Source organism: Phymastichus coffea, unplaced genomic scaffold (assembly GCF_024137745.1).
Source record: "Phymastichus coffea isolate CEN01 unplaced genomic scaffold, Cenicafe_Pcof_1.1 PCOF00062, whole genome shotgun sequence".
Classification (NCBI taxonomy): Eukaryota; Metazoa; Arthropoda; class Insecta; order Hymenoptera; family Eulophidae; genus Phymastichus; species Phymastichus coffea.
The window spans coordinates 674395-687807 of NW_026706873.1; the positions used below are offsets into that span (position 1 = coordinate 674395).

Here is a 13413-nt window from a genome sequence, read left to right on the forward strand (position 1 = left end):
AGATCCGTATAATTGATTGTTACCAAGGTTGATCAACCATTAAGTTATAATCTTCGATTTTACGTAACGCCTCAAGAAATATAAAAAAACAATTTTTTATTTTTTTTTATTTTTGAAGATAAATATTTAACTTAATTCAAACATAACAAATTCCTTTACAACAAGCAATTCGTGCTTTTAAGTTGATTTTGTAAATTGTATATAATTTACCCGAAAGTTAAAACAAAACCATACTACTTATCGTGTAATGGTAATAGGTACTGCGTAATTTCAAATAAAAAGTGATAAAAATTTATTTTCAATAATTAAAAGCTTAGTATACAAAAACTTCTTTATTGATTGGTGTTTCAGTCCAATATGTAGATTGGAAGAAGTACATAAAGTACAAATGTACCTACGCTGAAACTGTAGAACATTTCTATACGTTCTCCGGTGCAGTCTAATTTGGTTTGTCATTAATTGTCAGGGAATGTTTTTATTTTTATTTAACCACTAATTTTTTATGTAAATAATCACGTACAATTTGCAGGCTTTTATAAGTATTTGATAGTGAACGAATTGTATTTTCGAGTTGAACGTAATTTCATGACGAACAGTGAGGTTAAAATATGTTATAGGGTATAATTATAAACAACTTTGCATATATAAGCAAATTCTACCCTTGTTTTAATTTGATTCTGTAACATGCGAAGCACATGATGAAGTTTTTTACAATACTTCAAAGAGGAGCATATTGTGAGTATTTATTTTTGCCTGTATACAGAAATTTAATTATTCAAATCAATTATAATCATTTAAAGGGATAATGTGATATTTAAAGATTTCGATTCCTTTTTTCATTTATGAAAAATGATACACTTTATTATTGTTTTGATACTAAAGTATTGTTGTTTTGATAAAATAGTTTCACTTTTTTACATAACAGCTGCTCAAGAATTTCTGAAATCCCGCAACTCATCCAAGCTACTGCAAATTCATAAGTGTTTTGAGTCAAGTTTTATACCACAAAGAGTCCTTATCTTGACAAAAATTTCAAGATATCAAATAGAAAGGCAAGCTAATCCTAGTCTTTCTGAGGACCAGTTCAAACAAGGGCTATTGACAAGAGGCACAAACTATGATGCTATCTTTGCTGGTCATCAACGAAATAAAGCTACAGAGTTAAGAACTATTCAGGCACTCAAAAAACAAAATATTGATTTTAGAATAAGAGATAGGTAAATTAATTTGTGTACAACTCTTGTTTGCTTAATTCTCCTTTAAAAAACTTGTTTATCATTGTTTTAGACACAATATTGATATTGAAAGTATTGATTGGGCAGATCTTATTGTGCCTGTGGGTGGAGATGGTACATTTTTATTAGCTGCTAACATGATTGCCGATAACAATAAACCCATTGTAGGAATTAATTCAGATCCAGAATTTTCAGAAGGATTTTTGTTGCTTTCATTCAAATACACTAACAATATAAATGAGATATTTGAAAGACTGAAATCTGGTAATTTTAAATACCTAATGAGGAGTAGAATTAGAATCACACTCCATGGGGAGAATGTATGGCAGATGCCTTTTCACATGCATGAAAAATGTTTGCCTTGTGAAGATGACAAGTGAGTTTAAATGATTTTTGAAAAATGTTTATCACAAACATGGCTTGTGATTGTACATTTCATCAAAAACTATTGCAGATTTTATGTGAAATATCATAAAACAACTATTCCAAAAGGAAATCTTCCCAAAGTGAGGAAATTGCCATGGTTGGCCCTCAATGAGGTAAAATAAATACTTGAATATTTTTTTGTACCTTTAGCAATACAACAGTATTATTTCTAGGTTTTCATTGGTGAAACATTATCAGCAAGAATTAGTATTTTGCACCTTGACACTGGAAATGGTACTTTTCAAAAAGTGAAAAGCTCTGGCTTGTGTGTTACTACTGGGACTGGTTCAAGCTCCTGGTATAGAAATATCAATTGTCTTAATCCTCAGATGGTTGAAGATGTTTTATCAGCAGCAGGGTGTAATAATAAATTTAGCCATGAAGAATTCAAGAAGATTTGTTTTGATTTTAACTCTCAACTACAATATCCCGCCGGTAATTATTACATTATAAATTTATTGTATTTTCTAGAAACTAGAAATTGATTTTATAATGTATTTTTTGTTCAGAAAAACTTCAACTAGCATATGTCGTTCGTGATATGATTGTTAAGCACATTTGGCCACTACCTAATAACATACAACCTCGGGATTTTTGTGACAAATTAACAATTCGTTCACAATGCTATGACGGTGGCTTGGTGATAGATGGTGGAATTGCAATTCATTTTAACGTCGGAACGACAGCAGTGCTCGAAACGCTTGAGCAAGACTCTCTTCGAAATATTGTTTTTCAAGATTGAAAGAAATAGAAGGAATGGTAATTTTTTCAACATTCCTTAATCATATAATTAAAATATCAACTAATTTAATGTATACACCTCTTAGAATTAGTTTATGGCACTCATATTTCATAAATATCATGAACTTTGATATTTTAAATTGAGATCTGATATTTTTCTACCAAATATCTACAATTGATTTCAATTGTACTCTAAGATTTGTATCACATAGTTAAAGTGACAAACCAGTGATAATCAAAGGTATTTTTTATTATATAATCACAATGCTACAGCAATGTTATACTATGTGTAAATACGTAAGAACATAGGTATTTTTCAAATTGAAATATAAATTATCATAAATTGTCGGATTTCGTTTTAATATGCCCTTTATTCATGAATAAAAATTACTAATATTCTATTTTTATAATTTTTATAATTTTTAGAAAAATAATCATTTTTCAATTATCGCAATCAACGTAAGTTTTAAGCTATATTTCATAAACTTGACAAACAACACAGAAACCTTAGAAAACAAAAAAATATTTTGTCACTGTGTAATACTTGTACTATTACCGTGTTGTAATTTATTTATTAATACTCGTTTGAATGCCAAAAAAAGTATGTATGTATAATGGTTGTATTTTATTCCCACAAACTAGTTTCTTTAATTTATAAGTAGTCTATACTTTCTTTTTTATTTTTGGATTTCGTCTTCAAAAAATAAATACTTCCTGCCTAATATTGAATTATTCTTAACAAAAATCCACACCTAAAATTCCATTAGGCCAGTATGTTAGATTTTCTCCAATTTCATTACCAGGTTCTGAAACATACAAAATTTAAATATTTCTTAACTTCCATTAGTTTTTACTTATATAGCATTTAATGGAAAAAAATAGCGTTACTTGTCTGATTAGGAGGCATTCTTAAATTAATAGGAACAGGAGGCTGCTTATCTTTGTAGCTTGCAACAAAACTTTTAGCAGCATTAATTGAATCATCCATTTCACGAGATTTTGGAGCTCTAGCTAAATAAATTGCTAACTGCGCCAAAAGTACATGGCAAGAAGCTGATTTCAATTCTTTGCAAGCTCGCATCGTATTCACCGCCATGTCTGGAAAATAATAAATCTATGTATAATTTTAGCAAGATAAAGCTTTAACTACTTTTAAAAATACTTACTTAAAGCTTTAGGATCTGCCAACCCAATATCTTCGCTCGACGCGCGAACTAAACGTCTAGCAATATAAACAGGATCTTCACCTCCTGACAACATTCTTGCCAACCAATACAATGCAGCATTATCATTGCTTGCTCTGATAGATTTATGAAGTGCTGAAATTAAGTCATAGTGTTGATCTCCTTTTTTATCATACAGCATATGTGTCTTTTTCAAGCTGTCTTTTATGTCATCTAATGAGATATGAATAATTCCAACATCTGAAAAATTTTTTGGCACTTTTGACTGTATTGCTAACTCCAAACCTCCAAGAGCAATTCTAGCATCTCCATCTGATGTCTCTGCTAACCAAGTTATAGTACTTTTGTCTATTAAAAATTTTTTCTGAACTTGAGTGTCATCAATAGAAGTTATATTTCTCTGAAAATGTTCAAAATATACAAGACCATGTATTTTACAAAGTTTCTTGAATTCTGTAACAGACTTACATGTCTCATTTCACTCAGTGATCCATCTAAACTTTTCACAGCATTTATCAAAATATCTTCCAAATTTTCTATACTGAGCTTATTTAAAACTATAACTTTACATCTACTCAAAAGTGCAGCATTCAAACTATAAGATGGATTTTCAGTGGTGGCACCAATCAAAGTGATTGTACCTGCTTCAACATGAGGTAGAAAAGTATCTTGTTGTATTTTATTGAACCTATGAATTTCATCAATAAACATTACTGTATAGCGTTTAAACTTCAGTTCATTGGATGCTATTGTTATAGCCTCTTTTACTTCATTTATACCAGATGTGGTAGCTGATAGTTTGATAAAACGATGCATACTTTTTGGTGAGTGTTTACAGACATTGGCTATAACATTAGCCAATGATGTCTAAAAAATAATTAATAAATAAATTTTATTTATAAATAATACTGATTATTATAATATTACTTACTTTTCCACAACCAGGAGGACCCCACAAAATAATATTTGGTATTTCATTTCTTGTTAATAATTGATATAACATACTTTCAGGTCCAAGTATGTGCCTTTGTCCAATATATGAAAGTAAACTTGTAGGTCTCATTTTTTCAGCTAAGGGAATGAAATCTTTTTGATCAATTTTATTTTCTTGGTCATTTCTAAAGTTCTGAATAGAATAAAATTAAGTTTGTTATTCTATTATAATTAATGGATATCATGTACAATTTAAAATAATACATACTTGTGTATTGTTCAAAGTGGATTCTAAAACCTTTGGCTCAGATGATTCTGGTTTCAAAGTTGAACCTTGCTTGGTAATTGTTTTAAAAATATTGTGACTCTCTGTTTGTACTTTCAATTTTTTGGCAACAGGACTACTTTTTAAGGATGGTGACCTTTTTGTAGCACTTTGAGAAGCATTCGACGATTCATTCAGAAAAAGACATTTGCTTACGTGATTTTCAATACTAGATGTAGAAAACTCTTTAGAGCATATTGGACATTCAATCAATTTTGCCGCCTCTTCCGGTTTGTCACTCATCTTTCCGTCAATTCTCAATTTCACTATACGTAATTCTTACTAATTCCCACTTCACAATATTGTCACGTTATTTTGAGTCATTAAAACGTCACATTGAAAATAACACAAGATTACCACCTACGCACGTGCGTGCAGCAGATCACATAAAAACAAAAATAAACTTAGAGGTTAGTGTACTTAGAAAGAGAGAGAGAGAGAGAGAGCGAGAGAGACAGATAGCAGAGACAGAGACACCTACATACGTATAGAGATCGCACACTCCACACTCTCATTGATGATATATGAAAGCGGGGCCCAAAATGAAACCGGGTAGTACCGTTATGTCGAGTCTTCATCGTGGAAGGCTTGTGGAGAGATTTTTTCACGGGCTGAGAACTAAAGGAGAAAGGCATTCTCTCCCTCTTTCTCTCTCTCTTTTAGACTAATCCTTTATTCGGTATTGCCATTGGTCATGAAGAATTTTTAATATCGTGGATAAGAATATCCACGTTGACAGTTTCCTTACGCACAAAAACTGTGCTGTTTTCTTTACAAGTAGGATACGATTTTCTTTTTATTTTGGTGCTTGAAAAGTTTGTGTTATGCATTTGATAATGAATTAATATTCAATTTTAAAAAGTAACAATGGAAGTACGGCGAAGAAATAAAGGTAAAAGCAATGATGCCAGCAGACAAACGACTAAAGAAATTAGTAGTAGTGAAGATGATCATTCCGCAATAACAAGCGTGATTGATGACTTTAAACATGAAGTATGTTATTTATTTGTTAATAAAGTTAAAACAAAACTAAAATTAAAAGTTATTGATTTTCTTTTTAAGGAGACAGATAATAAACCAATTGAACAAAGTATTATTGAACAAAAATGTGAACAAGTGAACAAAAAATTAACTAGTATAAAGATAAATTTTGAGATTGATCTGTTAGCAGTATTACTATTATTTTTGGGTCTAACTACGCGTCTGTATCGACTAGAAGAACCTAAAAATATAGTGTAAGTTGTTACAATACACTATGCAATAGAATTTTTCCATTGAATGTCTTTATATTTACAAATATTTTATAGATTTGATGAGTTGCATTATGGAAAATATGTTAGTTTATACATGAAAAAAACTTTCTTCTTTGATTCTCACCCACCTCTTGGTAAGCAACTTATATCTGCTGCTGCGTACCTGGTAGGATTTGATGGCAATTACAAATTTGATAGAATTGGATCCCCATACAATGACAATGTTCCTCTATTTGTTCTGAGAGTTATTCCAGCACTATGTGGAAGTTTAAACATTCCAACAGTATATCATTTAGCTTTAGAATTGGGCTTGAGACAGTGGAGTGCTGCTATAGCAGCATTATTATTGTTGTTTGGTAAATACACTTGCAAATTTAAGTTTATGAGTTTAAAATTTTACGATTTTCAAATGTATCTCTAATATTTCAGACAATGCACTCTTGACTCAATCAAGATTCATTCTGATGGAAAGTATTTTAATACAGTTCTCACTGATGGGTTTACTTTGCATTTTAAAATTTAGAAAAGTGATGGATAAACCAATGACTTTTGCTTGGTGGTTCTGGTTAGTGGTGGGAACAATCAATTTGACTTGTGCCTTATGGTTTGTATACAATTTAATTTTATTATCATAATTACATAGACAATATATTGATAAATTATTTTACATTTCAGTGTTAAGTATGTCGGATTTTATACACTGCTACTTGCTCTCTATGTTATTGGAAGGGACTACTGGTCATTGTTACCAAGAAAAACTCTATCTATTTTAAGTTTATACTTGCATTTATTTGCAAGATTGTTTGCGATAGGCTTAGCTATTAGTTTTATTTACTTGGGTGTGTTCTATATTCATTTGTCAGTACTTACTAAGGCTGGACCGCATGATTCTGTCATGACAAGTGCTTTCCAAGCAAGTTTGGAAGGAGGCTTGGCAAGTATTACCAAAGGACAGCCTCTTGAAGTAACTCATGGATCTCAAGTCACTTTGAGACACACGCACGGCAGAGCTTGTTGGCTGCATAGTCACGATCACGTGTATCCCTTACGATATGCTGATGGACGTGGAAGTTCTCACCAGCAACAGGTAAATGAATAAATTAAGAATTGACTCGAGTTCTGTAGATAATATGTTAATAACAATTATTTTCTTGTAGGTCACATGTTACTCGTTCAAAGACGTTAACAATTGGTGGATCGTAAAAAGACCAGATGTAAACGACTTGGTGGTGAACAAACCCAGTGAACCAATTCGTCATGGAGATGTGATACAACTGGTTCACGGAATTACAAGTAGAGCTTTAAATTCACATGATGTTGCAGCTCCCATGACCCCACAAAGTCAAGAAGTCTCTTGCTACATTGATTATAATGTATCTATGCCCGCTCAAAACATGTGGAGGCTAGAAATTGCAAACAGGGATCAAGTTGGGAACGTCTGGCATGCAATTCAGTCACAAGTTTGTGCAATCTTTTCATTGAATGATATTTAAGTTAGACTAAGATCTAGATGTTGACTATTTTGTTTGTATAGGTACGTTTGATCCACGTGAATTCAGATTACGCTTTAAAATTTAGCGGGCGACAATTGGCTGATTGGGGATTTAATCAGCATGAAGTAGTAGCCGATAGGCACGTAGATCAATCAGATTCTATTTGGAATGTCGAAGAGCATCGTTATACGAAAAACGAAGACCAAAAACAGCGTGAAAGAGAGCTTCTCAATGCAGAAATGATACCACTAACTGCTACAAGCTTGAGCTTTTGGGATAAATTTATAGAGTTACAGATGAAGATGTTATTTGGCGGCCAAGATGTTCAAAATAGCCATATGTACTCTAGTAGTCCTTTAGAGTGGCCTACTATGACGAGAGGTATCGCGTATTGGGTGTCGACGAAGAGCAATGTAAGTTGTAAATAATTTACGTACAAATAATACATTTACTTTCGAAGCATTTCTTATACTGAAAATATCAACGCATTTGATAAAATTTATAGGCTCAAGTTCATTTACTAGGAAACATAATCATTTGGTATTCAGGAACGCTAGCCGTTCTAGCTTATTCATTTCTACTAGTTTTTTATACGATGAGACGTCGAAGATTGTGCTATGATATTGACGAAAGGGAGTGGAATCGATTTGTTGCTATTGGTGAAGTTTTGTTTGCTGGTTATTTAGTTCATTATCTTCCATTTTTCGTCATCGAGCGAACTTTATTCTTGCATCATTATTTACCCGCATTTGTTTTCAAAGTTCTATTGACTGCTGCCGTTGTGGATCACGTACATTACATTCTGAGGTGAATTTTGATAAACTCAACGTTTTAGGAGTAATTAGTACGTAATAAGTACATAATCAATATATAATTTTTAATAATTTATTTTTTCTTTGCAGTACTTACGTACACTTGAAGATTGTTTCAGCATTGTTCAGATTGCTTTTGATAGCTTGGATGATTGTTATTGCGATGGTCTTTCGAAAATTTACTGCGCTTAGTTATGGCGTAACACCGTTGTCAGCTAAAGAAGTTTTGAAACTGAGGTGGAATGAAGAATGGGACTTCATTATACACAAAACTTGAGCTTTATCAAATTACTTTTATCGACTGACTAGTATAGATCTTCTCGCTTTTTTATGTATTATTTATTACAGGTATATTATTTAATTTACTTACTTTTTCTACTTGAAGTGCAATCTCGAATATTTGCAATAGTGCTAAATAATGATAGGCTATATTGAAGCATATGCAATTTATTCAAATTAGCTTATTTAAGTATTCAATATTTTTTATGTTTCATAAACATGGTTTTACAATACAGTACAAAGTTATTCCGATGAAAAATATTAATTTTCATTGCGCACACAAATAAGTTTTTGAACTTATCTGTTTATGAAATCAATTAAAAAGATATAAATTAAAAAATTGTTCTATAAACCGTGTTCACATTTTATAGAAAGTTTTATATGTATGTTAATCGTTTTTTTAAGTATTGAAATAATATTTCAATAAAAAACAAATATTGTTGCATATTTTTTTTACAACTTGTGTTATTCGCAAACATCTACTATAGCGTGTCGCATTAGTCGAGTCTTTTTGTACAATTACAATTTTATGTAGATTTTTTATATAAAAAATGTTATATATACGATGAAATTCTATGATACAGATATATTTAATTTTTCAACTTCCGCTACTTCGAAGAAATAATAAAAAATTTTTCAATTGTTAATTTTCTTCATTATTTACATTAAACATCAAATTATTTATACCTACATTTAACGGCTGCAATTTTTATACGACTTCCAAAAACAAATAGATTGAAAAAATGTTACTTTTTTTTTCAAGAAAATATTCGTTAGCGATATGTAAATACAATCGATCTTATAAGTCCATCTCTCAAGTAATCAACACCATTAACACCAACATTGAAGGTAAAGGAAACATTTTCACAGTTGACTTTCTGAATGCCATTTCCAATTGGGTAAGCGCCAGGTTTATTAAAGACAACTCCAACTTTGTAAATCTAAAAAATTTAGTACCTTTGTAATCAACGTTCAATCAATGTTTATTAATCACCTAAGCAATAACTTACCTTGTTTTTTTGTATATACACTGGTCGATTAAATGAAATTTCTACTAAATCCCTTACTGAAGCTTTTGTTCGATAGTGTGTGTATGTTAATCTAGTACCATCAGAATCGAGAAGGTGAGCGTAAAGGACTTCTGTATATGTTCTGTCTCGTAATTGAGGTATTCCCATCGATGACTCCTAAAAACGTTACTCACTTTAGAATAAATAAACTATAAATACTTATTTTAAGATATACTTACAGCATCCGATAAATTAAATACAGGAATTTGAGATGGTACTTGTACACCAAGTACAAAAACATTTCTGTCTACCGTGAATGTTACAGAACAATCCATAACATCATAATTGCGGCAATTAGTTTGTTCAATTATAGATCGCGTACAATAAAATTTCGGTCTATCTTTGATATTCGTTATTAGAATTTCGTTAGGTATCTCTTGAGAATCTCGGTTCACATCCTGACTTTCATCTCTCAACATTACAGGGTAATTAGGCTCGCGCATGCTAAATGGATTACCAATAGCATTAGCACATTCAATTGAAAACAAAGGAACTGAGATAGGAAAGCTATTCTGAGGAATGTTTATTGTTGGGTTAAAGTTGAATTTCTGCAATAAAATATACATATTGTTATTCACAATTTCAAGGAAAAAATTGCATAGTCAAAAAAATTGTTGACATACTCGAGCATCATTTTCAATTATTAGCATTTTAGATCTTGTAATACAAGTGTCAAAAAATCCTTCTGGCATTGGGAACACACTTTTATTGGAAGATATATTCATTAAAATGGCAAAAGCTTCTTGTTGTGTTAAAAGTGGAGATTTCCCAGGTCCTTCAGCGAATTCTTGTGGTGTAAGTGTGAGAAATCTGATCTTAGTCAAGGCATTCCCAATGACAGATCTCAATGCTTTTGGATCAGATGGGTCTAATGATTTTCTATTGCACTCAGCCTTTGCCCATCTTTCTAACGCATTGAACAGAACAATCTCTGAAGATATTTGCAATTCCTGTTGATCTAATATTGTCAATACAGTGCCTTGTTCCACTTCGTCCCAGCTTGATTCCTTTAAGATCTCATCAGTTTTGGAGCAAATTATTTGTAAACATTTCTCCATCAATACTGGCTCTTCAAAGAGCTTTGCAAACTCGTAAGCTCTACAAGCTTTTTTTAGTGAGAGATCGCACCATAGAAACTTTGTGCATTCTTCAACTAGAAAAGGTAACATGTATTTTTTTGCACAGTAACACAATTCACAAGCTAGTTCAAAAGATCCAAGATCCACTCTATCAGTGTAGATGTACTCCATTAGAGCTTTGAAAGCTTCAGGTTGGACATCTCTTATTGGAATTGGATCACTCTTTTCAGCCATGGTTCCATAAAACATTGCCTCAAATACTGGACTTGACATGGCAAGAAAAACTTTGTGCCCTTCTACTATTTGTTGGTGGGGCTCTTGACCTACAATAAATTTGCAGTCTGACCTGTAAAACAAAACTATTTTACATTTGTCTCTTTAATTACTTCATCAATTTAACTATTTTTTTTTATACCATTGTCCTGTTTCTAATAGATATTGGCCTCGTTGAGCTATTTTTTGTGTTGTAGTCTGCCAATCGCAAGGTAGGACCATTATTGCAGTTTAGCTTTTTTGTACTTTGCGTCTGCAAAATGAAAAAAAACGCGTTGGCAGTGAAAAAAAAAGCTCTACTGGTTAACCAAAATAATCTTCATCCTTGCAAGACAAAGTAATAGTACTCGTAAAGTTGAAAACTACGTTAAAATTAAGATGAAAGTGGCGAGATCTATTTTTTCCAACGAAGCTATGAGTGTTGGGTGCAACTAACCTCTATTTAAAAATAATAGCTTGTAGTATTTTGGAATAAGACACTTACGAAAGGATGGGGGAAGAGTTCACAGTTTTTCAATTCAATACGGAAAATAAATTGACGAGCTCGACGTAGGTGAAACCGAACTTCGTATTCATCTTCCTCTTTGGCACCTCGTACGATTCCTGATCCATTCAAACTTAATTTTATCTATTCGACTATATTTTTACATAAAAAAGGCCAATTTTGACTGTCAAATTCACAGACGCAGCGTTCGGCGTCTAGTGGCAAATTACTCTACTATCCAATATGGTGGACGGTTAGGATCTAGGGGAATGTTACCAAACGTGGGTTTTTTGAAAAGAAACATGCAAGTGACTTGTTTACTTTTTTCAGACGAGACAACATAACTGGTACTTGATTTCTCAAATATTTTATCGTAGGAGTTGCTGTACAAATTAAAAATAATATGACTTCTATAAAATACAATAAATATAGGACTAAGACTAACTTATACAAAGTGATAAAACGCATCGCCATCCTAAGCAGCTACTCTAATGTAATACTCAACACGGGTGTCGTATGCTAGAACGAGACTGATGTGCGTCGAGCGTGCCGCGTTGGCTTCTCAAGGGAAACCAGGGAAAATGGAGGAAACTGTTCGCCTTATGTGTTGGGCCCTAAGCGGTGTCCAATCAGAGATGAAAGGACGCGGTGGCGCGCGCTACCTTATTTTCCTCTCTCGCTCTCTTTTTGCAATGCTACGGTGAGGGGCGTGGGTCAGGTAGTTCGAACTGGCTCGGTGAACGACGTTACGGTGAGTGCGTTCCATTACCATGCGAACATTTGAAAAAGAAATACTTTTCACTGTTTGAGATATAAATTTAAATTCGCCATAGATGCGTGTATCTCTCGAACCAGTAGGTGCATGTGCACTTTATACATAAAGAAAAAAAACTATTGAAATGACTGTCGCGTGATTCACGTACAGTTTCATCCTTATCGTCAATGTGAAAATGAAGAGAAATTAAGTTCTGACCCACATTGTTCGCAAATACACGTCAATGTCACTTTTATCTTCGTGACTCGTGCTTCTTCAATTTTACCTTAGCATGATTTCACTTTCGTGTGCGCGAAAAAATTATCAAAAAGCACAAGAATGCCAAAGTTTTTTACCCGTCAGAGAAGTCTTTATGGCGAAATTTGAGCGCAAGCGGTATATGTATATATGGATAAATCAGATGCGAGCATAGGTATCTATGCGCGACTAGAGTGAATGACAGTCGGTGGCGTCGAATGGACAAGAAAACAATGCGCTATGCTGCAACAGGTAAATCCAGGCAGACGCACAGCGTCCTCGGCGATCCCCACTTTTACCCGAGGCGCGCGTTGCTTTTTCTCGTCATTTATACATAAATATATATACACATAAAATCGGCTCTCCGGTGACGATCCGCGCTCAGTTGTCGTTTCGGGCTGGAAGATGTTCACGGCGAAAGTTTGCCTCGTGCTACTTATTGGACACGCATGGGTTCGCGCTGACGCTCAGACCGACAGCCCTAACGCGCCGAATAATCCCAGCGTCTGGTTCAATGCTATTTATCCGTATCCCACGAAACCCGACAAGTGGTCAAGTGAGTATGGTCGCGTCCGGGTGTCTGGTAAAAGCTTGAAATCGTGGTTTTGAGCAATTTCGAAAACCGCTGTAATTGCCGACGTTCGCGTAGTCAAAATGTTTGCGACCTAGAAAGCACGCGTATTTTGTATTTTTTGTTTTTATTTTTTTTTCTACCGCAAGCATTACATTCCGTTGCGCTAAGCTTATATAAACTTTAAAGTCTCTTGATAATTTTTTAGATAAAAAGGAACATGCAATGATATACTTTTTAAGA

General features: G+C 33.0%; 4 protein-coding genes across 8 annotated transcripts; 2 read left to right on the forward strand and 2 right to left on the reverse strand.

Annotated features, from left to right (window-relative positions):
- Window positions 1-351: 351 nt before the first annotated feature.
- LOC131666914 (NAD kinase 2, mitochondrial) lies at window positions 352-2754 on the forward strand. Of its 4 annotated transcripts, none has more exons than XM_058939992.1 (7): window positions 352-447; window positions 530-735; window positions 926-1217; window positions 1288-1611; window positions 1690-1774; window positions 1835-2096; window positions 2171-2754. In XM_058939992.1, exons 2-7 carry the CDS (start codon window positions 696-698, stop codon window positions 2401-2403), a joined length of 1236 nt encoding a protein of 411 aa, XP_058795975.1. In that variant the 5' UTR covers window positions 352-447; window positions 530-695; the 3' UTR covers window positions 2404-2754. The 4 variants fall into 4 exon arrangements, with proteins under 4 accessions (XP_058795975.1, XP_058795974.1, XP_058795976.1 ...); XM_058939991.1 differs by having other exon boundaries at window positions 400-461; XM_058939993.1 differs by having other exon boundaries at window positions 417-735; window positions 2171-2420; window positions 2489-2754.
- Window positions 2755-2837: 83 nt separating this feature from the next.
- LOC131666913 (ATPase WRNIP1-like) lies at window positions 2838-5203 on the reverse strand. Of its 2 annotated transcripts, XM_058939989.1 has the most exons (7): window positions 4788-5203; window positions 4518-4712; window positions 4055-4453; window positions 3872-3986; window positions 3569-3799; window positions 3291-3500; window positions 2838-3208 (listed from the first exon to the last, which is right to left on the reverse strand). In XM_058939989.1, the coding sequence occupies exons 1-7, from the start codon at window positions 5085-5087 to the stop codon at window positions 3138-3140; spliced, it is 1521 nt and encodes a 506-aa protein (XP_058795972.1). In that variant the 5' UTR covers window positions 5088-5203; the 3' UTR covers window positions 2838-3137. The 2 variants fall into 2 exon arrangements, with proteins under 2 accessions (XP_058795972.1, XP_058795971.1); XM_058939988.1 differs by having other exon boundaries at window positions 2839-3208; window positions 3569-3986.
- Window positions 5204-5408: 205 nt separating this feature from the next.
- On the forward strand, window positions 5409-8679 carry LOC131666900 (protein O-mannosyltransferase 1). Its single transcript, XM_058939969.1, has 10 exons — window positions 5409-5621; window positions 5707-5837; window positions 5907-6079; window positions 6152-6453; window positions 6527-6701; window positions 6773-7184; window positions 7255-7557; window positions 7632-8003; window positions 8096-8397; window positions 8493-8679. Exons 2-10 carry the CDS (start codon window positions 5712-5714, stop codon window positions 8677-8679), a joined length of 2352 nt encoding a protein of 783 aa, XP_058795952.1. The 5' UTR covers window positions 5409-5621; window positions 5707-5711.
- A 180-nt stretch (window positions 8680-8859) lies between these two features.
- Window positions 8860-11794, reverse strand: LOC131666901 (uncharacterized). Its single transcript, XM_058939970.1, has 6 exons — window positions 11588-11794; window positions 11246-11356; window positions 10375-11176; window positions 9931-10299; window positions 9692-9868; window positions 8860-9622 (listed from the first exon to the last, which is right to left on the reverse strand). The coding sequence occupies exons 2-6, from the start codon at window positions 11323-11325 to the stop codon at window positions 9455-9457; spliced, it is 1596 nt and encodes a 531-aa protein (XP_058795953.1). The 5' UTR covers window positions 11326-11356; window positions 11588-11794; the 3' UTR covers window positions 8860-9454.
- Window positions 11795-13413: the final 1619 nt, after the last annotated feature.